Source organism: Rhamphochromis longiceps, linkage group LG6 (assembly GCF_057381845.1).
Source record: "Rhamphochromis longiceps isolate RC_006_pf linkage group LG6, R_longiceps_female_GT1.1, whole genome shotgun sequence".
Classification (NCBI taxonomy): domain Eukaryota; kingdom Metazoa; phylum Chordata; class Actinopteri; order Cichliformes; family Cichlidae; genus Rhamphochromis; species Rhamphochromis longiceps.
In genome coordinates, this window is record NC_140562.1 from 45,522,224 (window position 1) to 45,546,870 (window position 24,647).

Consider the following 24,647-nt stretch of genomic DNA (forward strand, 5'->3'; position numbering starts at 1 on the left):
ACACACAGACACACACACAGACACACAGACACACACACAGACACACACACACACTCACAGACACACACACACAGACACACACACAGACACACAGACACACACACAGACACACACACACACTCACAGACACACAGACACACACACAGACACACACACACACTCACAGACACACACACACACACACACAGACACACACACACACACTCACAGACACACACACTCACAGACACACACACAGACACACACACAGACACACACACACACTCACAGACACACTCACACACACACAGACAGACACACACACACACACTCACAGACACACACACAGACACACACACAGACACACACACACACTCACAGACACACACACAGACACACACACAGACACACACACACACTCACAGACACACACACACACAGACACACACACACACACACAGACACACACACAGACACACACACACACTCACAGACACTCACACACACACACACAGACACACACACACACACTCACAGACACACACACAGACACACACACACACTCACAGACACACACACAGACGCACACACACAGACTCACACTCACAGACACACACACACACACAGACACACACTCACAGACAGACACACACACACTCACAGACACTCACACACACACTCACAGACACACACACACACACACACTCACAGACGCACACACAGACGCACACTCACAGACACACACACACACACAGACACACACTCACAGACAGACACACACACACTCACAGACACTCACACACACACTCACAGACACACACACAGACACTCACAGACACACACACAGACACTCACAGACACACACACACACACTCACAGACACACACACGCACACTCACAGACACACACACAGACACACACTCTGTCCTCTTTGTCGCTCTGATTTCTTTCTCCCGGCTCAGAGATGAAGACCATCCATCGCTCCGACCTGGACACTGTGGAAAAATCCCTGCAGGACACTGAAGCTTCTCTCTCTGTAAGAATCACTTTACTGCCATCATCACATTTCCATCACTCTGTGACATCAGATGAACCTTCATCAGTCCCACACGTGGGAAATTAGTTTGGTTACAGCAGCAAAACATAAGAAAAATAGAATAAAATAGAATAACATACTGTGCAATATAGAATAGAACAGAATAGAGTACTATAAACATGAGAATGAGGTGATGCGTCTGCTCAGCGCGGGGCGAGCGTGGCCGTCAGGGCGTTTGAATCGGTGACTCTGCAGCGCTGTGTTCGTGCTGAGGCTCGCACACGTTTTCCCTCCAGGTGCTTCCAGATGTTTGTGTGTGGAGGAGAGCCGAGGATCTATCTGTGCTGCCGGCTCAGACGCTCAGGAGGCCAACACAAACCTGAGCTCGGTCTGCAGACGTGTTCCTGATGAATCTGTAGTTTACCTGCCGCTGAGCTCAGCGTGAACTCTAACAACGGCGCCTCTGTTTCCCCCTCAGGAAAAACTCTCCGAGCTCACGGCGGAGAAGGAGGACCTGAGCGAGAAGCTGCGAGCTGAGGAGGAGAGGAGGAAGAGGATGCTCACCGACAAGAATCTGGTAACGATGGTTTAATCTCCCTCTGAACTCCTCCTAGCAGCACTCGTGAAGCCCGCTGCTGACCATGACTGCCCCCTGCTGGTGTGGAAGAGCAGTGACTAACTCATACTGAAGGGACAGGAAATGTGTGCTTGTTGTGCTGCTGTAATGCTGCTTAAAGCGCCGAGGGTTCCTGCGCTCACCTGCTGTGTCTGTGCTGTTTGTGCAGAAGGACTCGCACACCGTGTACCTGGAGAAGGAGCTGGAGAGTCTGAAGGTGGTGCTGGAGATCAAGAACAACCAGCTGCATCAGAAGGAGAAGAAGCTGATGGAGATGGACAAACTGGTGGGTGCAGATCTGTTTCTGTCTCAGCAGATCTAAGAATTCCTTATCTAGCAGCATCGGCAGCCTCCCGGGAATCTCCCGTGCTTTGTGACTGAAGCTTTGGAAACAGTTGTTGTGTTTGTCTGGTGTTACTGCCGGAGCGTCTGCCACAGCGAGCATCGCACAGCGAGGAGCGAGTGTGTCAGTCGGACGCATTAGCTGCTTTTAAACATTTTCATCTACCTGAGCCGAGCCTGATGATTGGATGAAAAAAACGTTCTGTGTGTGTGTGTGTGTGTGTGTGTGTGTGTGTGTGTGTGTCACAGGTGGAGACGAATGTGAAGCTGGAGGAGTGTCTGAAGAAGGTGCAGCAGGAGAACGAGGACTACAAGGCCAGGATGGACAAACACGCCGCGCTGTCCAAGTATGTACTCCAGGGGGCTCATCCCCATCCAATCGTTCAGCTACCTCCTGGTTTCCTCCCTCCCTCTCCTGGCTTTCAGATAAATGTTAAAAGGCCTGTCGCAGGGACCGCCGGCGCCTCTCGCTCTCGCTGCGTGAGTTGTGATGATGAGGGTTTATCTGCTGCTGTTCTTTGACTCATAATGTGAAGAACGAGACGTTCTGTGAGAGACGAACATGTTTCTGCTCCGTAAATACAAAAGAAAGCAGATTTCAGGCAACGAGGAGCGCGAGAATGTTGATTGCTTAAAGCCTCGGAGCACATATCTCTGTCCTGTTATTGTGGCTCGTGTGAATAAGAAAGTGACTGTTTGCCTGTGAAAAACACTTAAAAATCAACTTTGTATTTGCAGTGAGTGAAAACATCAGACGTGTGGCTTTAACAGCGTTCAGAGTAAAATCCCGCCACAGCAGCACGAACGACGGCGCCTTTTAAACGTCCCGCGTGCGCCTGTCGTGATCAGAACCCATCAGCCTCTCAGCGGGCGCGTGGAAGCTGTAAACGAGCGGCTCCCCTTTCGATAAATCCTTGCCCGTCTCACGGCTCTCTGTCTCCCCCTGCAGGCAGCTGTCCAGCGAGCAGGCCATACTGCAGCAGACGCTGCAGAAGGAGTCAAAGGTCAACAAGCGGCTGTCCATGGAGAACGAGGAGCTGCTGTGGAAGCTGCACAACGGCGACCTGCTGGCGAGCCCCCGCCGCCTCTCGCCCACCTCCCCCTTCAGCTCGCCCCGGAACTCCGCCTCCTTCACCACAGCTGCGCCGTTATCGCCCAGATAACCCACCGCCCCCCCTGCGCTCCCCCCTCCCGAGTCGGAGCGGCGCCGCTGGACATGAAGCCATCGCAGACTTGTACATTTTTAAATAAATATCTTATTTTGAAAAGACGCTGCGGCGGCACCGACGCACTTAAACCAGATCGCGGCCCCGGGCTGAGCTCGCCGCCTCGGAGCGCCCGGTCCTCCCGGGAGGGTTCTTCCTCCTCTGAAGAAACCAGCAGGCACGCCTCAGGGTCTGTACATAGCTCCTCCTCCCTGACCGCTGCTCCGCTCGCCTCCTCGGGGGAAACCTTGGATTTGTGGATGTTTGTGGAAACGCTCCGCCTCCAAAGAGCGAAGCTCAATCAGCGTTCGAATGGGACGGAGACACGCCTCCCACAGACCTCTGTCCTGTCACGACCTCGACCTTAACCTGCTTTGTGGAATGTAATCACCCGTGGACGTTCGACGTAGGGGGCCGGCCTCAGAGCCAAATATGCAGACCTCCCCTCGCGCCCTGAAATCACCCGGTGCCCAATCAGATGTCTGCCCTGCCGTGCCCCTCCCTCACTGACACACTGGCCTGTGTTACTGTTTCTGTTGTTTGTCCTGAAAAACCTCAGATTTACCCAGAATGCCTCAGTGTACAATGTTCTTTTTTGTTGTTTTGAACAGAATAAATGCGACATGACATCATACGAAGGCGCTCTGACTTTATTTCACAGCATCAAAGTGACCTCGGCTTCACGGAGCGCCTCGGCCCGCCGCCGGGACCACGTCAGGACCGCCTGGCAGGTAAACGTCCGCTGGAGGCGGCGCTTCGAGGTCGGACGCTCGTATCATCATGACGACAGACTTGATGGAGTAGGCCCAGCCGTGCCACGTGTACCACACCACGCCGTCGTCCGTCATGGCTTCGAACGGCCCGTCGTAGTAGTGACCGTTCAGGTTACCTGTGTTACACCTGTGAGGGGGAAGTCACAGAACAGTCAGCTGACACGATCGGCCAATAGCAGCTGCTTTAATCGCACTCTGCTCCAATTAAAGGGACAGTCCACCGAGCGTCTTCACGTCTATCCTGATAGTTCAGCTGCAGAGACGAAAAGCTTCATGATCGAAGCACCGAAAACGAGCCGTGAGAAGCTCAGCAGCATGAACCCTGCTGGGTTTAATTTTAAGGGATAAAAGTTCAGGTTTTTCTAATAAAACTTTATTGATTGATTCTCTACTCCGCTTTTTCTACCCGAGTTTAAAAAGACCTGAACTCTGATTATAAATCGGAGCAGCTGCTGTGAGAATCACGAGAAATCCTCAGATTTCTGCTGCTGGGACGTCAGCGGAAATCTGCTGGGCTGCAGAAAAGTTTGGGAACGGCTGCGTTAGGGAACATGGGGAGGCAGAAATCAAACGAGCTGATTATTAACCTTTGGTTTAAAGGACGGTGAACTTTAACTAAACACTAAAAGCAGCAGCCACTGAACAAACGCTTCAAAGCTCTTTGTGCAAAGAGCTTCAAACAGACACACAAAGATCTTCATCTCCACAGTTCCCATGAAAGGTGCGTTTGATTTTATGAGTTGAACACAAAACTGCAGAAATGAAAGACGAACAAAGAAACGCAGCAGCTGGAATTTAAATCTGAATGTCTGAGGCTGAATCACGTTTATCAGCAAGATGTCAGTTTCCCGGGGTCACGGTGTTGGCGGGTGATGCTTGGCCCCGTCGCTCTGTCTCGTGTGGAGGACCGACTCTACAGCTCAGTTTTGGTGTACTGTCCCTTTAAGCCTGCAGTAAACGCGTCGCTGTGCGCGTCTCACCTGCTGAACCACCAGCCCGACTTGCTGTGTCTGACGCACTGAATGTCGGCGTCGATGCAGTTCGGCCGGTCGTAGGTGCTGAACTTCACCCCGTCTGCGCATGGACTGCCCGGTCCCGCCACGTGGGCGTCGTCCAGAGCGTCGCCAGCGTTCCCAGTGAACTCGCCCAGATGTAACTGGTACTGGTCCTTCAGGTGAACACGGGAGTGAAAGCAGAGTGATCAGGCTCACACCTGCAGCGCGACCTTCAGCGAGGACACTTAAAGCCATTTACAGCCGGACCCTGTTTGACGCGAACCTCACAGGTCCGTGACGGCGAGGAAGACCACGCGCTGAAACTGCGAGTGCTGCAGGAGCTCACAGTTACAAATCTGATGCTCAGACTCATCGCAGCCAGTTCGTTCAGCACCAGCTGATTAATCAGACGCCTTACACACACACACAAAACGTGCAGTCAGCAGAGTGACCCGGGTTATTGTTCTGCAGCTACGTTTAACGACGCCCCTTCAACGCATCATTTTCACAGCCTTTGAAGGCCTGAGGCCACACCTGGGTTCAGGTTTAACGTCAGGGTCAGGTGTGGGGCCTCCTAAAACAGCAGCAAACAGCTCGTCTTACTTCCTCCTCTCGTGGTCATCGCGCCGACACTGCGGAATATTCTGCAGCTCCTCCCCCTGCTGTTAGTTTATCTGTGTTTATCCTCAGCAGTGCAGGAACACAGAGAGGGAGAGGACCGCCGATGGGAACAGAGACCGGCGGTGACCTTGATGCTGCTGCTGGGGACCGTAGTCTAAATAAGACCGAGTGTTATGAGAAACCCATAGGAGGTCAAAGGTCAGGGAGAGGCTGTAAAGTGTTCTTAGCGTCAGATTGAATTTAAAGCTGAGACGTTCCCGCGGTTACTTGAGTTTCACCTGTTCGCCGTCCACCTTGAAGCTCTTGTACTCGGCGAAGCGCTCGTTCCCCTCAAAGTCCTCCATGTTGATGCGCAGGTCATAGTTCCCTAAAACACAGAAAGCATCAGAGACACAGACACGCACACACACACACACAGACGCACACACACAGGTAGACGCACCTTGTAATGTCAGATGGTGCAGGGGTTCATTGCCCAACCAGAACTCTCCAGCAGGAGAGAAGAGGTCTCCGAATCCATGCTTGTACTCCACCCACGCTCTGCACACACACACACACGATGACACATTTGTTTGCACTGTTCACGTGTTCACGTGTGTAAAGGTGACACACCTGTCGAAGCTCTCTTTGCCGTCTCTCCTCCTCTGGAAGACGGTCCACCCTCCTCCGTGGTTCATGTCGCAGTACACGCTCAGCGCCGTGGGAGCGCCGTCTGGGCGAATCACGTACAGCCCGCTGGCCACGTTTCCATCCTCAAACACCTCAGAGCAGTCTATATACACACACACACACACACACACACACACACACACACACACACACACACACACACACACACACACACACACACACAGAGATAAGAAAAAGATCTGGTTCAATCCCAGGAGGAGACCTCGTCCTCTGTAACGCTGCATCTGTCTGACATGAGTCTAATAAAATAACCATTCCCGGGTTTCTCTGATCTTGTGACGCTCTGTGTAGACATGGTTTGTTTCTTAGATAAAGGAAAGCGTCCGGTGCTGACGATGTAGGGTTTGACCCACACACGGTGGATGCAGCCGTACCTCTGTAGAGGTCGTCGAGGCCCAGGTACGAGTTGGGGATCTGCTGCAGCTGCTGCGCCTGGCTGCTGTGGAGCTCCTGGATGTAGCGGTGCTGCTCACTGATCACGTTCATCAAGCCCTGGATCTCCGCTTCCAGCCGGCTCACCCTCTCCTCACACGGCACCGGCGCCTGGACAGGAGGATAAAAACGCTCTCCTCTGGCACTCGGCAGTAACGAAGAAAGTATGAGAGGATCATTGTTGTCCTCATCAGTGTTTCTGTGATCTACTCTCAATCCTGACTGAAGCTCGTCACAGCAAACACTCCCATGATTTCTGAGACTGTTTCAAGGACTTTAAAAATGAAATCATTTAAGTTTCTGCCAATGAAACTCCTGCAGAACTGCCAATGCTTTGATATTAATATATACAAATGCAGTTTGAAATAAATCCATATTTATGATGCTGAAATCGTGTGAAGCTGCGAATCTAAACGATATAAAAGCCGAGATTAAAGAATCATCTTATACACACTGATGCCTCACCTGCAGCGTGGAGGTAAAGGTCAAAGGTTATTGGGATTACTTTTAGTAAAGGTACTTTTTGTGATCGCCTCATGCAGATTTGAATGAAAACGTTCACCAGCAGGGGGCAGTGTTACAGTGACCGCGTGCTGTTTAACGTTGACTCAACACGCTTTGTTTTTATTGTAAATGTGTTGTTAAATACTGAAGTTACACTGACTCACTGCTCCCTCGTGTGGAACAAAATGGTATTACATGCACGTCCAGCTCAGCTCTGAACTCGAATGCAGATCTTTTCAACAGAATATGGAGATATTTGGGCAGAATGTGCGTGGTGCGTGTTTCTTAGTTTAAAGGAAGTTAGCAGACGTACTTTGAGTTACTCAGCACTGCATCAATAAATCACAACGCAAAATTAGAGCTGAAGCTTGAACAGATGAGGAGTTATCAAAGTGGGGTTCAAAAGGTCAAACCAAAATAAAACTGAAATATGATCATTACTGTTTATTTCTAATGTTTGTATTTTACTCTGTCACAATAAAGTAAACATTCAGTTTTTATTCTGTTTCTGTCATTTGTTAGTTTGGTTGATGGAAATAAAAATCCTGAGACTGAAGTGCAGAAAAATAAAATGATACCAGTGAGATGAATTTCTTGTTCTGTACAGTAAAAATGAAATCTGAATCTAAACCACGTTCAACACCAACGTTCTCATTTTTCAATAAGTCATCGGAGAAGCACAAACAGTGTCCCTGTGGACAGAGCTCAGTCTGCGCTTCCACTGGAACAAAGCGACGGCTGCATTTTTCACCCCTCTGTCATCAGCTGTGTGAGGACCCAAATCTCAGAGATACTTAAAGCAGGAAGTACAGAGTGCACGAGGAGGAATATGTCACACGGACGCTCCGGTTTCTTACCGCCACAGAGGAAGCCAGGTGAAGCAGAAAGGCCACGGACGTCCTCAGCGTGGCCATCATCGGCACTCTCATCGACTCGCTGCCCGACCCTCCTCCGATTAGCCTCTCCGCCTCCTCTGACATCGCTGCACAGCCGTGGGGAGCCTCCATCTAGTGGCTGCAGTGACTGAGCCAGCAACACCGACCACTGTACACAACAAAGATAATGACGTGATCACCAGTGAATGGGTCAGGAGAGACATAAATAAATGCTAAAATAAAACCATTTCTATACACTTATTTTTATCTACTTCTCTGTATGTTAATACAAAGAGCAAATCTGACCATCAGAACTGATATGGCATGTATTTCTAAGTAGTTATTAAGTTTTATTCAGCAAACAAACACAAATGTTGTATAATGTGCATGGGTACACATGTTTTATTACTGGCATTAAATTTAACTCAATTAATCATTAAGTGCATTTAAAGTAAACATTATTTTAATTTTCAGCTAATTCCCTCTATTTGTGTCATTGTTAGTCTTCCGTTCCGCACAACGTAACACCGTTAGCTAGTTATATTAGTTATTTATATTACAGTTATATTACAGCATATTTAATACATAAAAACAAACAAAACAAAAATGTGCGACTCCGGTGGGACTCGAACCCACAACCTTTGAATCACTCCTCAAGTGCTTGACTAGAAGTCCAATGCGCTATCCATTGCGCCACGGAGCCACCTGTTGCACAGGCTGCAATGACAGCTTTTTAAGATCCTCTTTCCACACGAGGCCCTAGCAACACGGCTAATCCGCCCGTGTCCGCTACACAAACAATAATGCTATAAAATAGCACTTTAATGCTAACGTTAGCTTAGCACCGCTGCTAGCTGCTGTCAGCCGGCCCGCTTCTCCTCCGCCCTCTCTTCGTTAGCTCACACATGGAGGCTCAGGCTCTGTCCTCAAAGACAACTACTCCTCCGACACTGATCATATTTGCTTTAGCAGTCATGACGTCAGACTGCTTCGCTTGTTTCAGCAGAAACAACGTCGGAGAGCAAACGTCAATGTCCTAGCTCAATTCAGTGAAAAACACTACGTAAATTGCGTGCAACTGTGTCATTTAAACACTTTATAAACAGATTGAGTCGTGTCTTGAGTTGCAATTTGAGGGTTCATTCTGTGATTTTAGCAGCGGAGTTTTTATTGTGAAATTCTTAAAAACCGGAAGTGATATGTGCGTTTCGAAAAACTAGAAATGGCTGAGAGAACATGCAGGACCAAAATCTAATATGTCTGATATATCGTGACGTGAAACGCGAGGTGAACAGAGAACATCTCCTGTGTTACTTTTATCTGCAGCAATATGCTAGTGTGTTAACGGACTACCCAGGTTTTTGAGGAACCAGTGACAGAAACGTGCCAGAGCCCGGATAGCTCAGTCGGTAGAGCATCAGACTTTTAATCTGAGGGTCCAGGGTTCAAGTCCCTGTTCGGGCGTCGATTTTTTTCGCCCCTTTAGTTAAAGAACCTGCTCAAAGTGAGCCCACATATTCTTTGCATTGCTGCAGTGACTCAAATATAGCTTTTATGTTTTCATTGTAGGAGTAAATGTTAAACGCCTATGACAAGACCTCCCACCCACTCCATGATGTGCTGCCCAGTCACAGGAGCACACTGAGATTACCCATAATGCACCACTGAACGATGCAGAAAATCATTCCTCCCTGTACAACTCAATCTAATACACAGCAGACAGTGCAGCGGTTACACCCTTTTGCAGATGCTCTCCTGTGAAAATATCAAAGTGTTACAGGTTACAGTCAATCATATATATTTAATCGCTGTAATAATCCAGAATTGTAGAGCTATTTTTCGTATTTTGTAAACTTTGCAATAAATGGTTTTTTTATGTAGTTCAGTCTGTTACTGATCTTATTGTCTTGGAGTGACTGTGACCACATCATTTCCTAAGGGATTAATAAAGTATTCTGATTGGGATAAATTTACAACAGAAACATGTTTGGCTGCTGTGGACAGAGTCCAGACACACACAGAGCTGTTGATCGGCTGCTCAGTCAGCCTTTGCTTCAACCTTGAGTGAAGCTGAAGCACACTGGGCCCATGCCCCCTTTTTGGGCTGTGCCAAGGCCCGGCCACCAGATGCTTGCTTTCGGGCACCCTCCCCGGGCCTGGCTCCTCGGGCAGGGTAAAGTGTTCCCTCGGTGATATTCTCATAATGGTCTTCTGAATCGCTCTTTGTCTGGTCCCTCACCCAGGACCAATTTGCCATGGGAGACCCTACCAGGGGGCAAAAGCCTCCAGGCAACAGCCCCTGGGATCCCTGGGACACACAAACCCCTCCACCATGATAAGGTAGCGATTCACATTTTGTTAGCCACGCTGAGGTGCTGGGGGGATGATCTCGTACATGGTTGTCATAGTTTCTGTCATAATCGCCAGCAGAGCCTCTGTCAGTTACTTTTTATTTGTATCTGTTTTTTAGGGTGTCCCACATGGGTCCAATCTGGGACCAGCTCTCCTTTGTCAGGTACATAATTAAATGAGACATTTCTGTAAGCATGATAATTCAGTTTTATTAATACAGCACAACCCGCATCAGTGAACATATTCAGATTCTTGAAAAGATAGTGGCCACACTATCCACTCATACTTAACTAATGATGATCTGTATGAACAGTTCCAGTCTGGTTTTCGTCCCTCCCATAGCACTGAAACCGCACTAATAAAAATAACCAATGATACTTCTCAGCCCTTTCCTCTGGTTGCAGGCGTGCCCCAGGGATCTGTCCTGGGGCCCCTTCTTTTCATTATCTTCTTCCGCTTGCACACATTTTTTGTAAATACAATATCCAGTTTCACTGCTATGCTGATGACACCCAGCTTTATCTGTCCACTAAACCTGATTCTGCTCTCCCCCGTCCTCCCTCACCCTCTGATTAGCCGAACTAAATTCATGGTTCTCTTCCAATTTTCTCAAACTCAATAGTAACAAATCTGAGCTCCTCCTGGTCGGCACTAAACAAACACGATCCAGAACTAATAGCTTTTCCCCATGAGTGAAAAGTCTGGGTGTCATGCGCGATGCTACTCTATCTTTTAACCCACACATCAATAACATCTCTTGGTCTGCATATTTCCAACTCCATAACATTAATCGTCCTTTTCTCTCCCCACATGCCGCGGCCATTCTTAGCCTGGCCACTCTCCGGATCGATTACTGCAACTCTCTTCTTTTTGATCTTAGTCAAAAATCTATCCATCAGCTTCAGCGTGTCCAGAACTCTGCTGCTCGTATCATCACCAGGACTCCTTCTATGCACCACATCACTCCTGCTCTGCAGCAGCTTCACTGGCTTCCAGTTAAATACCGCATCAATTTCAAGATACACATTCAAGGCTACCCATCATCTCTCGCCTTCATACCTCTCTGACCTGGTTCAGCTCACCATCCCTTCTCCGTGTCTCACATCCTCCTCCTCTCTTTCCGTCCCTTCCCCCAGCTAGCCACCGTGGGGCCCCCATCATCCCTTCCTCCTGAGATAAGAAACATCACTTCCCTCCCTCTTTTTAAGTCCAGACTCAAAACTCACCTTTTCACATTAGCCTATTCCACATACATTTGTCCATCCTGCTACTTTAATTTATTTTATTTATTTGCTCAACGTTTTATCCTTATTATGTTTGTTCCTGTTATTGCTTGTGTACAGTGTCCTTGACTGTTTTTAAAGGCGCTTTGATAAATAAAATGTATTATTATTATTAGATGGAGCACAGGATGAGACATGTCTGCAGTCTGAGAATAAAAGCCTGCAAAGTTAAAATTATAATTAAATAACTGTTAAGTCTGGATTGTTCAGAAATATCAAAGTGTGACAACAACCACGAGTCTACAGTGACCTCTGCTTATCCTTACCAGGGTTTCAGCGGGGCTGGACCCTATCCAAGACGAGATACCCCCTGTACAGGTCCACAGACACTTATGTGAATTTCAGAATCATCGTTAATCCCACTGTGGACTGTGGGAGGAATCTGGAGTACCCAAATATTCCCTTTGAATTCAGGTAAAATTGAAGTTTCCTTCAAAATAAAAAAAAAACAAATTCACATAGTTTTAAGAATTAAAATCAGCACGAGGCTGTGAGTGTGAGTACACTTAATAACAAAAACCAATCAGTCAGAATCTGAAAATAAACATGAGCAAAACCACAGAGTCACCAGTGAAAATGTTCCTCACACAGGATCAGACCAGATTTCTAGTTCGTGTGATCGACAGCAGTGATCAGCAGAGGTGCAGAGTTTTTACCATCATCACTAGTACAAGGACAAAAGTACGGGTGGAGCTTCTCTGTGAAGGAGCAGCCAGTGAACGAGTAGATCAGAGCTGCAGCATCTACGTCATAGAAGGAGACCAGACCCTCCTCATAGTCCACAAACACCCCCACCTCAGGACCAGACCGGAGACAGAGACGGACCGGAGGGGCGGCACAAGCACTGTACTCATTTCCATTTCTCAGACAAACAGTCCAGAGACCGTTCTGAGGTCTCAGTCTGATTTTTCCCTTCCTGTTGATCGACTCTGTGGACACTCCTAAAGTCCATTTAGTCTTTCCTTTAACCTGAACCTCAAAGTAAAATCTGCCTGAAGAGAAACTCTGCTCTGCTAAAACACAAACACAGTAAGAAAATCTCTCTGGGTTGTCCGGAAGTTTCTTCCTCACATCACCATGATTCACTTGTTTTCCATCGTCAGACAGGATGAGATAAGGATTTGCTGTATCAGGATCCAGAGTCACGTCCACTGCATCCTGCTGGACCCTCTTCAGCTCTGCAGCCTCAAACAGCTTCTTCATGTCTTTCCTGAGTGTCTCCACAGCTCTCCCCACAGTCCCCTCATATGATGGTGGACGGACTCTGACCTCTGTCCAGTCCTTGGTGCTTAGAGCAGCTTTCAGGGAGGAGAAGCTCTGGAGGAGGTGGAGGTGGTCTTCAGAGTGTGAGAGCTGCTCCACCTCAGATCTTCTCTCCATCAGCTCAGAGATTTCCTGTTCCAGATCTTTGATGAGTCCTTCAGCCTGTTTCTCTGTAGTTTCCTGTTTGTCTTCGATCTCCTTTATGAGCTCCTTCAGGCGTCTCTCAACAGACTCCATCAGAGCCGTGAGGACCTGAACACCTTCTGCTTTCTGTCTGTCTGCAGCATCTTTCCTCATCTTCACCGACTCTTTGATCTCCTGAATCTTCAGTCGTCTCTTCTGGATCATCTGCTGAATCTCAGCCTCTGTCTTCTCCAGCTCTGCCTTCTTTCCTTCATATTCTTCTCTCAGAGGAACAACTTCATGAGCCTTGTGATCTAGAACAGAGCAGAGCATGCAGACACATGTCTGGTCGGTCTTACAGAACAGCTCCAGATGTTTATCGTGCTTCCTACACATCCTGCTTTCCAGGTTCTCCACAGGCTCAATCAGCTGATGTCTTTTCAGACTTGTAGCTGTCAGATGAGGCTCCAGGTGAGTCTGACAGTAGGAGGTCAGACACACCAGGCAGGACTTCAGGGCCTTCAGTCTGGGTCCAGTGCAGACGTCACAGGGAACTTCTGCTTTCTGCTGAGCTTCACGTCTCTGAGCAACCATCTCAGACAGCAAAGTGTTCACCCTCAGCTGAGGTCTATTGGGAAACGCCTTTTTACATACTGTACACTGACATGGAAAATTAACATCCCAGTGCTGAGTGATGCACTTTTTGCAGAAGTTGTGTCCACAAGGTGTGGTGACCGGATCAGTGAACACATCTGGACAGATGGGGCACAGAAGCTCATCGTCAGACAGCAGATTGGTGGCAGCAGACATGTCTGCAGTCTGAGAACAGAAGTCAAAGTTAATATTGTAAGCAAATAATTGTTGTTTAGAAATATGAAAGTGTGACAACAACCATAAGTTCAAGCAGTGACCTCCAGATATTCACTTCAATTTTAAATTCACTTTTATTCATATAGCAACAGCAGCTGTATATTGTAACGAGCCTGCAGTGATTCAGAGAAATCAAAAGGTGGCCCCCTACGAACAAGCACTTGGTGACAGTGGGAAGGAAAAACTCCCTTTTAACAGGCAGAGGCAGAACCAGGCTCTGCCATGTTGGCTTCTCTTCACTGGTTCCCTGTTAAATCCATTCAGGCCAATGAAAAGACTTTCGGTCTGCCTCATAGTAATTCTGGCAAACCATCAGGCGACTCCGGAGGGGAAAGCCCAAGGTGGGGTCCTAACCCTAACTCTTCAACAGGTGGTCGAAGACATACTTTGAGGACCTCCCGAATGCCACTGATTGATCCTCTATGAGGCAGGGGCTGGGAATTACTCAACCATCTCGGAGGGTGAGGTCACCGGCGCAGTGAAACAACTCTTTGGAGGCCAGGCTCCTGGGCTGGATGAGGATCGCCCCAAGCTCCTGAAGGGCCTGGATGTTGTAGGCGTGTCATTGTTGACACACTATGATACTTTCAGTGGAGATGTGGGGTGGTGCCTCTGGATTGGCAGACTGGGATGGTTGTTCTTTAAGAAGGGGGATCGGACAGTGTCCTTCAACTACAGAGGGATCACACTCCTTAGCCTCCTTGGGAGGCTAGCGTACTGGAAAGTAGAGTTTGTGCATTTATAGTTTAACCTCAGACACACAAGGAACAATGCAGATATCATCCTCAGTTCAAGTGTGTGAGAGTTTGTCCATCTAGTCTACAACTGTGGAATTGGAGACGACATACAGCGACATCCCTCAGAGGCTGGGGGTGCTTTGGGACCGTCTCATAGTCTTCAGCCTCTCCCATAGTCAAGAACTCTGGGCAGCAACTGAAAGACAACGACTGTAGACACAAACTACAGAAATGAGCTTTCTCCAAAGGGGGGCTGGTTACTCGCTACTTCTCCACATGAAAAGCAGAGAGTTGTGGTGGTTCAGGCATTCGCCAAATTCAAAATCCTGCTCCTCACATACAAGGTCTTAAATAATCAGGCCCCATCTTATCTTAATGACCTTGTAGTACCATATCACCCTATTAGAGCACTTCGCTCTCGCTCTGCAGGCCTACTTGTTGTTCCTAGAGTATTTAAAAGTAGAATGGGAGGCAGAGCCTTCAGTTTTCAGGCCCCTCTTCTGTGGAACCAGCTTCCAGTTTGGATTCAGGAGACAGACACTATCTCTACTTTCAAGATTAGGCTTCAAACTTTCCTTTTTGCTAAAGCATATAGTTAGGGCTGGACCAGGTGACCCTGAATCCTCCCTTAGTTATGCTGCAATAGACGTAGGCTGCCGGGGGGCCTGTGGTTTATATGCCACTCTGCATTTCAGTTATTATTCATCTCTGGCTCTCCCACAGTGTGTCTTGGTGCTCACTTCCTCCCCTCAACCCTAACCCGCGGTTAAAAGTGAGTATTTCCTTCCCACTGTTGCCAAATTGGGTTTTCTCTGTATTATCACATGACCATGATATAGGCACCTTGTCGTGATCTGTGAAGTGAACTTCCTGTCATGCATCCCATAAATGGCTTCAAAAGTGTGTTGGTTTGACAGGCATGTGACCAAACACGTGTTTTGACTGTTGCAGGCAAACATACCGTCAGCTCAGGTAAAACAGTTTAATCTTCACTTTTTACTAATTATATGAGGTTTTTATCTTTTACGTCTCAGACTGAGTGAAAATTGACATTTTCTTATTTGCTCATTTGAAATTTGACCTCAGTCTGTATCTTGTACTCTGTTTTTTCATTTGGTTGGTGCATTCACAGCTTTAACATACTTTGAAAACCCAGTGTTCAGATTTTGTACCTGATAAGCTGACAAATGTAAAAGTCAGTGTAGTGCCACCACTGAAGACCTGAACATCTTCTTACTCACTGCAGCAAGAACAAAGCTGCCCTCTCTGAATGAGTCTGACAGCTACAATCAGAGCACGCTCTACAAAGCTGTTGGTTTAATCCCCAACCTGAAACATTGAGTTTACAAACCGCTGCACTCACCAGTATCTGAGTCAGGTGTTGACAAAGACTCGTGTTTGAAGATGAAATGGTTTCAACTAAAGCTTCCGTTACTCTGAGAAGCTTCATCCGCCCTGACAAACACTTCCTGCTGTTTTTTGTCAGGTTTCCTTTGGTAGGTTTGCACTGATCACAGCTGCACACCTGAAACAAGACGAGCTTCAGACGCAGGCCCTTCTTTAGTCTGACAGCAGCAGTTTTCACAGGTTTCACTCGGTGAGCAGAAACAAGCTGCTGCTCTGGTCTTTGAGAGTTCACTGCAAAAACATGAAGTTTAAACAGGAAACATCCGATTTAACAGATTTATTTAACTCTCATGGGTGCAGGAGGTCAGAGGTGTCTTTGGTTTGCCCCGTCGCATGTTTAGCCTCCATGAGGAGCGATCCTACCTGGAAGACCAGCCCCACAGCGCCTCCGTGTGGGAGTAATGTGAAACAGCTCTAAATGAGAAGAAGGTTTTTGGTAGCCCTGTTTCTCGTGGCTGTACTGATCTTTAGATGTGAGCGTGCAGCTGCTCCACGAGCTTCTATCTGAAACGTCGCATTTCTGTCTCCTGTGGCGATGAAGCTGCGAAGGCTCAAAAATGCTGCAGCAACGATGTGGATTAAACATAATTTGATGGTCCACAGAAAATAATTATGATAAAAGAACATTGTATTACTTCATTAAATATGCAAAGTTAGGATTTCTCCCAATGTGTGAACTGCTGGAGGAGGTCAGAGGTTAAAGGTCAGAGCGGTGTCTCAGTCTGGTTTTAAAGCTCTAACAGAAAATGACCTTTTATTGACGACAGACGATCGACCAATAAAAAGCTGCAGCAGGAAAAACAAGAAAACTGATATTTTCATTTCCATCATCATTTAAACGCAGGAGCACGCAGCTCTCCTCCAATCAGGAGTCAGCATAAGGCCAAACCTTTTTCTTACCACATTTGTAATCAGATTACATTTTACAGTCCACGTTTCAAACACTGAACATCAGCGCAGCCACCGTCCTGCAGCAGGAAGTTTATGAACCATCACAACATCACTGATGTCAGTGATGCAGCACAGCTGGTGGAAGGAAACATGCAGATGTTCACAGATGTTCAACTTCTGTAGATGAGGAAATATCCAAGTAATTTAATGTAACTGAATATTGAATCTTCCATATTTAATATCTAAGTTTATTCCTTTATGTGTTTATAATCCTGGAAAATTAAATCATGCAAATAAACATTTTCAGCTTCAGGCAAGCTCACAGAAACACAGACTGTATATCAAAGATGGATGTAGCTTCTGGTGACGTATCGAATGCAATCGTTAAATTACGAGACAAGTTTAATAAATATGGAGGACCAAGAAAGTCTAAACATTTCATGAGTTAATAATTAATTGGGGCAATAAAATATGCATTAGTAATTCCAATTATAAATTATTATCTAAATAAAGTAATTAAGGAACTATTAAAAGCTGAAAGGAAAATGGATTTACATTTAAAAAAAAAAATCAAATCACTCAAAAATCTTTGTTAAAAATATTATTTTGAAAATTTAAACAGGTTTTTCAAAATAAAGGAGAATCAAGTGAATGGATGAAGATTAATCTCTATGATTCGTCCTTTTCAAATCCACGTCCTTCCGTTAGCTGCTGGATCACATCTGGGATGAACTCTTTTGGTCTTTGGAGGGAAATCGCCGTAAGAACGAGTCGCGTTTCAGAGCGTCGGCTCCCTTTTATTCCCCTCGCTGTTAACAGTAACGTCGTCATGTACAGAAACATCACATGATTATTTAAAGCATGGCTATGATTTTCCACGTTGCATAAAACGGCCTCGTCGTAACAGGATCAGCTGCTACTTCACTCCTGGAAACACAGACTGTATAACAAAGATGGACAACAGAGTGGCGAACCGTTCCAGTACAGCTGTGATGTCACCCACCTTTATTTACACTCAGACAGGAGGATGGTAAACCACAGCTGCGTGTCATTGCTCCGCCCACTTCCTCACTCCGCCCACAGCGTGAGGCTGGAGGGGCTTCCCCGAACAGTCCTCCGTACGCGGAGGCTCAGCGTGTCCCGTGGAATCAAACACACAGATCACAGAAAGACAAACCCACCAACCCCGACCAAACAAGCAGCTACAATCAAAAAGTCACGTCAGCGTTCATCAGCTCCTCCTCCCGTCTGTTGTTATAGGTGACGCGCAGTCACAGCTGGCAGGCGTTTGAGCTCAGGAGAAGAAGAGCTGCTCGCACAGGCGCCGCGTCTCCTCCGGGCTGGACACCTCGTGGCCGACGGTCCGGGGGTCGCAGTAGATCTCGTAATCGTTTCCTCCCTGACGTGAAGACAGAGACGCACAGAAAGATGAGCCGTGCTGCAGCTCACGACTCAACGAAGCGGCACGTTAAACGAGGTTGGTGGAAAAGTTTGGCCCCAAACTCGCTGCAGGTTGACAGTCGCACATCTGTGTGTCCTTCAAACACAGCGTCAAACAGCTGCAAGTGTTGCACGGTGACCACTGAACATGCCAGATGTTTGAAACAGGTCAAGTTCCACCCTGAGCCGTAAAAACATGAAACAACGAGACATTCAGACCCTGCCGGCCGGTCTGAGGACCGAAGATTCATCTGTCTGCACCAGGGGTGTTAAACATAAGGCCTGGGGGCCGATGAAGACTCGAACATTCACAGAGCGGCGTAATAAAGACGAACAAGGACGGAAACTCCTCTGAGTGACCTCACAGGAGGATCACAGTCGGAGTAACCTGACTGTGCCGTCAGGGGCGTTTCAGCGGCCCCGCCCACTCAGGTGTGCTGAATGTGGCCCGCGATGTAAACGGCGTCCTGCTCTATAACACACTGTTTACTCTCTACAGTGGACATGCTCACACAGACATGCTGCACTGATGTTCTGGGTACAAACTAACTCCCTGCAATGACAGTATAAGTATTATTAGTATTTATTTATTAAACATATAAATACTTAAAGTCAGCCCCGCTAGAATAAGGAGACAGGTGTCATAAGCCACTCATTACAAGTACTTATGATGTAAGATTACATTCTCAGAGTTACTGCACTGCTTAAAGTTACTTACAGAATAATTATCTTTCTGTTGCTGTGACAACCTGACCTGTTACCTTCCTACCTGTCGTTTCCTCCACCTGCACAGACTTTGTGATGACAGAAAGAATCTACTGATTTCTTTTTTTGGTCTCGGGCTGTAAACAGTTCGTTTAACACGGGGACGGACTCACTGCTGCCCCTGCTGGACACTACAGGAGCTGCGGTGTTCAGCTTGCTGCTGGATCCAGCTGCATTTCAGGAATAATGAAACAGATGTTTCCAGGAACGACTCTTTGACCCGACCGGCCATCGTTTACCTGCCGCTGATATTCTGCCTCCGTGAGGAGTCACGTGACACAGACTCACAGGTTTGGTCTTGTCTCCAAAGAAGTGGATGGTGGAGTAGTCGTCCTTCTCCACGATGCCGAGGCAGTACCTTTTATCCCAGCCGTCAGGAAACACGTCAAAGCTGATCTGACCTCCTGCGGACACACAAAGACCGACAGGCTGCAGGAAACGAAGGCGCCATTGGCATCACAGTGAGGTAGGACAGCCACGCCGCCTCAGTTTGTTTCAGGCTCGCGTCACCTTCAGTGAGGCGGCGTGCCGGCTGCAGCAGACTCACCGATGGAAAACGAGAGTCCTTTTCCTTTGAACTCCTCCTGCAACACGGACACAAACGTCTCTCGGATTTTCTCCTTCTGTAGGAAACAAACACCACCGTCTTCATTTCAGCAGCAGCTTCAGCTTCACAGCGAAAGAACCAAACAGGACTTTTACCTCGTCAGTACATTTTAAATGAGAACAAGCTCAAAACCTACCAAATGTACCACAAACAGACATTTTTGTTAATTACAGGTGGAGGAGGCGGGTGGAGCCGGGGTTTAGGGTCAGCACGTGGGCGTTACCTTGTCCAGCTCGTAGAACTCGATCCGCTCCTCTTGCGTGCAGCTGCGTCCGATCGGAGACACGTTCAGCATCCCGTTACGAAACTCCACGAAGGTGCCCCTGAGAGACGACACAGAGTCACATGACGCCCACCGCAGAACCGCCACAGTCCTGATACATGCAGTGATTCTGACCTTTTGACCTCACGGGTAACACACCTGAAACCCTCACGGTTTCATGGCGAGCACTTTTACAGTTTAAACAGTTTACTCTCACAGCTGAGCCACGCCCACAGCCCCAAAGGTAAGAACGGCGTGTTATAACGTGGATCTTTAACCTCCTCGGACCTGCGTCCACAGATGTGGACGTCACATTTTGGGTTATTTAGACCAAAATACTCAATCTTGCTCTACATGGGCCTGATGTCCACTTACGAGGACGCTATGCTGCTGCTGTTCTATCGACATTTAAATAAATATCATCATGAGTGGCTCTGATTTTTCTTTAAGGTAAAAAAAATAAAAAAATCTGGTAATTCTTTGTTTTTACATTCGATATGGCAGCCTCGCCTCTGTCAGTCTGCCCCAGGGCAGCTGTGGCTACACCTGTAGCTGCCTCCACCAGTGTGTGAATGTGAGAGTGAATGAATAGTGGCATTGTGAAGCGCTGTATAAATCCACTCCATTATCAGGTCCCAATGTGACCAAATATCAAAGAGAAATTAAAAATGCTGCTGTGGAAGAGTTCAGGTCTGAGGAGGTTAAAGAAACTTTTCACTGTTTAAACCCGTCTGCTGGATCAAACCGACACGCCCTCCGACCGACACGCCCTCCACCCCCCTGCCAGGCTGTTACACACACGCTAACCAACACACGGATGTGCTGTCACCTTTTCTTGGGCAGTTTGATCTTGGCCATGTAGTTCAGACAGAAGTTTATGAAGTCTTGCAGCAGCTCCTCCCCCATGTGGGCCTGAATGGACTGAGACACACACACACACACACACACACACACACACACACACACACACACACACACACACACACTATAAATGATGATGTCACTCATTAAGGGAACAAAGGTATCCACACCTGCCTGTCCTGAGTGTAACCTGATACCTGCTGTTTGTCTCACTGGAGGGTTTCCAGCATCAAAGCATCTGAGTCTGGTTTAAGTCCAGACTTTGACTCGGACGCTCCAGAACCTTTATTTTGTCCCTTTGAGCCAATCAGAGGCGGAGCTGCTGGTTCCTGCGTGGTTAGTCTGATGCACACGTGACTCAAAGCTTCCAGAAAGTTCAGCTTCTGTCTCGTCAGCCCTCAGAATATTATCCTCCAGATGTTTGTTGGCAGATGTGCGACGAGACTTTGTGATCTTCTTGGTCAGCAGTGGTTTCTGCTTGGACTCTCCCATCTTTGCCCCGCCTCTTTCTTACCGTTGAGTCGTGACCTCTGACCCTAGCTGAGCTTAATAGATGTTGTTCTGGGCTCTTCTGTGACCTCCTGGATGAGTCGGCGATGGTTCCCAGGCTCTCAGCGTGGGTCGCTGGAGTCCCACAGCCTTAGAAATGTCTCCGTCACCCTCTCAGGCTGATGATGTCACTGACTTTGCTCCTCAGCTGCTTCTTTACATGCTGATTCCAGATCAGTTACATAAAAAGGTAAAACGCCGTCTCACCTGCACAGAGTGTAACTGTCCGCTCTTATACGCCACCAGGCCGTTCTCAGCAAACACGTAGTCCACCTTCTGGATCACTGCGCACAGAACCGAGACCAACAAGCGTTATCATCTCTCTGGTATAAGCTGCGTGCAAATAAAGGGACAGTATCAGACAGGATACAGAGCGGCGTTCGTCTCACCGTCGTCTCCCAGCTGCTCCTTGATCTTGCTGAGGTCGGACCCTCCGACGACGCCGACCTGAACCCGAGTCCTCAGCTTCTGGAGGAACTCTGCCATGTCCGGGGTCACCCGCTGAAAGCACACAGTGACACGCCCCACATTTACCGCCATGACGGACACAGAGTCTACGACTCGCAGCTTTGTTTATCTTCTGTCATTTATTCATCTTTTGTTGAGCTAGCTGTGGTCTGGATGCTGTGGAGGGTCTATCAGCAGGAAAAGCTGCACAACTAATTAAGCCCAAATATTTATGCCCTTGTTCATATTTTCCAACCCACCACGGGGTGAACTGGAGTCTGATGGGCCACTTCTGGCCCCCGAGCCTTATGTTTGACATCCCTGCACTCAGCCAGGGTTCCCGGCCGGCACAGGCTCAGCTGCTTCCCTCTTCTTTATGCAGTGATGCTTACCCATTCTGTGTGCTGCACAAGCACAGCAGCGGCTCACTGAACCTTCCTCTTTTCCCCAAAAACATTGATTTCAAACTGGTCAGGTGTGTCGCAACACAGGAAACAAACGCTGTGAAACGCTGCGGTTGTGAAACTTTCAGTAACAATCAGTTTATTAAAGATTTAAAAACGCTGCACACAGTCAAACACGAGAAGCCTTCGACTGACGAGATCAACGTCTCTGTCACTACAGTTATAAACGCCGACGTTTCTGCAAGAAAAAAGGAAATCTGACGACATCAGCAGTTTACCCGTCTGCTGATATTCAACTCCAGCTTCAGTGAAGAGTCCAAGTTCTCCTGAAACAGCAAGTCTGCAACCTTTACTGCACTCGCAGTTAGGCCCGAGCTCCCGTTTTAATTTACTTTAATCTTTTTTAATTGAATGTTTTGCATCATCATTATGACATCATCACACATGCTTTCATGGTGTTTACACCAAACACTGACCATGTGATGCACATCAAACCAGGAATGATCAGTTTCCTGTTCGTGGCTGACAGGAGGGGGACCCGGTGCGGTCTTCTGCTGCTTCATGGCTCGCCATGTTGTTCAGAGATGTTCGTCTGCATTCATCAGCATGTATACAATCAGTCTGGCTGCTCTGCTCTGACATCAGCGAGGTGAGAACTGTTGCTCACTGGACTGCTTGTTGTAAACAGAGAGGGCTCTCTTTAAAGTCTCTGAAATCGTCTTTCTGATGCTCAGGCTGAACTTCACTGAGTGTCTGACACATGATTGGTTGATTAAAATATTTGCGTTATTAAGCACTTGAACAGGTGTGCCTGCTGAGTGTACCCTGTTGGCCATTCATCACTACTCGGTTCGTCTTACTTTGCATTTTCATTTCAATGACGTCACATTTTTTAAATCACAGGATGAAAAGTTTGCAACCTTTTACAAATTTTTGCAGTAAAACTGAACAGCTGTGCACACACGCAGGGCTACACTGAAACCAAGAGTCTCGGGGTCATGACCCCTGCTCCACCTAAACCTTCACCTAAAGCAGTCTGCATGGGTCAGAGGTCAGGGTCACCTCCTAAAGAACATTTTAAACATGAGTGACTCTGCTGGAAGAACAGGCCAAACACGTAACCTTGCAGGGCCGTTAGGGGGCGCTTAACCCGGGGATTAGTGACATGCTAGCAGAAACTACCGGGAACACGATTAGCACGAGCGTCGCTTGAGTCACCTACGTAATCAATGGCCACGTGAAGGGTGTTTTATATTTAGGAGGTGACGACAGTGATTATACACACCACGGATATAAATGTAACTAATAGTTTGATGATTTTTTTTTTCTAAATCCTAAACTCGTGTTTCACATTGACGTTCCGTCAGACACTTCCTGTTATAGCAAAAAGCTAGCAAGACGTAATTTACCGTTACATGCGTCACCTAATATCTTCTATGTTTAGTAACCACAGCGATAACGTTACACTGTCAGAGATTATTATTTTATTAATATCATTATTATAAAGATGTTTGGCACTGGCAGTCCGCCCATACTGGCTAACGTCGCTTAGCGGAACCATTGTTACGTAGTTTCTGCGGAGCATTTTTGCCTGCGGAAGAACTACAATATCAACGTGTAGCCGGAAGTCGCAGTGTCGGACAGTACAGTCATGTTTGTCTGAAGGTTTGTCAGGTGCACTGATTGTTTTATATCACCAGTGGTCTTGCCCTCGCGCGCGCGGACATATACACAATTTCCCACCTGTCTCGCGGCCGTAAGCGTGCCGTCAACGTCAAAGAGGCAGAGCGTGCTCGTGTCCACACCGGCGTCACTCATCTTCCCTCCGCTCCCGGACCCACACAGACACGCTGACCGCCTCCCCGCTGCTCCGAGTGGGCTCGCCTCCTCTGTCGGTGTTCCGTAAAGAGCAGCTCGGTTCTCCCTACACTACCTGCTCGCCGCTTAGAACTACAACCACGGTTCTTCTCTTCTTCTTGGGTGTGTACCAGACTGACAGACGCACAGTGCTGCCACCTGCTGATACTTTGCAGTATCTGCGTAAAAGATTAAACAAATTAACTTTAAACTGTTGTGAAATTACAATGATGTTGTTCATTTTATTTTATTAATTAATGTATTTTTATTGAATCATTTTATATTTACAATTTGCTTATTACTTGTTTTTACTGTCATTAATACTTTGGGACAGATGTGAAGCTTCCTCGCAGATTTTAAAGGCGAACCATTGTGTTCTTCATTATTTCCTGACATCTGCACAGGTCTGTGAAGGTGGATTAAACAGGGTCATATATCATTGTAATTAAACACAGGCTGCA

At 47.5% G+C, this 24,647-nt stretch overlaps 4 protein-coding genes and 2 non-coding genes across 11 annotated transcripts in view; 2 read left to right on the forward strand and 4 right to left on the reverse strand.

Moving 5' to 3' along the window:
* LOC146668894 (uncharacterized) overlaps positions 1–3,812 on the forward strand; it is a 56,919-nt gene extending 53,107 nt beyond the window's left edge. For all 6 annotated transcript variants that reach the window (XM_085408163.1, XM_085408165.1, XM_085408162.1 and 3 more), the window contains 5 exons: positions 942–1,015; positions 1,494–1,592; positions 1,801–1,917; positions 2,223–2,320; positions 2,923–3,812. In XM_085408163.1, coding sequence (XP_085264289.1) covers positions 942–1,015; positions 1,494–1,592; positions 1,801–1,917; positions 2,223–2,320; positions 2,923–3,136 — 602 coding nt within the window. In that variant the 3' untranslated portion in view covers positions 3,137–3,812. The remainder of the gene's footprint in view (positions 1–941; positions 1,016–1,493; positions 1,593–1,800; positions 1,918–2,222; positions 2,321–2,922) is intronic.
* On the reverse strand, positions 3,794–9,000 carry LOC146668895 (fibrinogen-like protein 1). The gene is made up of 8 exons (XM_085408224.1): positions 8,708–9,000; positions 8,051–8,237; positions 6,632–6,800; positions 6,180–6,339; positions 6,010–6,107; positions 5,846–5,934; positions 4,932–5,119; positions 3,794–4,078 (listed from the first exon to the last, which is right to left on the reverse strand). The coding sequence occupies exons 2-8, from the start codon at positions 8,198–8,200 to the stop codon at positions 3,859–3,861; spliced, it is 1,074 nt and encodes a 357-aa protein (XP_085264350.1). The 5' UTR covers positions 8,201–8,237; positions 8,708–9,000; the 3' UTR covers positions 3,794–3,858.
* trnar-ucu (transfer RNA arginine (anticodon UCU)) lies at positions 8,680–8,771 on the reverse strand. Its single transcript is given in 2 exon segments — positions 8,680–8,715; positions 8,735–8,771. It is a non-coding gene; the product is annotated as a tRNA-Arg (tRNA).
* Positions 9,001–9,459: 459 nt separating the features above from the next.
* trnak-uuu (transfer RNA lysine (anticodon UUU)) lies at positions 9,460–9,532 on the forward strand. The gene has a single exon. It is a non-coding gene; the product is annotated as a tRNA-Lys (tRNA).
* Positions 9,533–10,700: 1,168 nt separating this feature from the next.
* LOC146668898 (E3 ubiquitin-protein ligase TRIM21-like) lies at positions 10,701–17,627 on the reverse strand. The gene is made up of 2 exons (XM_085408195.1): positions 16,060–17,627; positions 10,701–13,908 (listed from the first exon to the last, which is right to left on the reverse strand). Exons 1-2 carry the CDS (start codon positions 16,144–16,146, stop codon positions 12,310–12,312), a joined length of 1,686 nt encoding a protein of 561 aa, XP_085264321.1. The 5' UTR covers positions 16,147–17,627; the 3' UTR covers positions 10,701–12,309.
* A 143-nt stretch (positions 17,628–17,770) lies between these two features.
* On the reverse strand, positions 17,771–24,325 carry pmm2 (phosphomannomutase 2). The gene is made up of 8 exons (XM_085408238.1): positions 24,073–24,325; positions 21,868–21,979; positions 21,686–21,762; positions 20,898–20,989; positions 20,030–20,129; positions 19,747–19,822; positions 19,488–19,603; positions 17,771–18,393 (listed from the first exon to the last, which is right to left on the reverse strand). Exons 1-8 carry the CDS (start codon positions 24,145–24,147, stop codon positions 18,289–18,291), a joined length of 753 nt encoding a protein of 250 aa, XP_085264364.1. The 5' UTR covers positions 24,148–24,325; the 3' UTR covers positions 17,771–18,288.
* Positions 24,326–24,647: the final 322 nt, after the last annotated feature.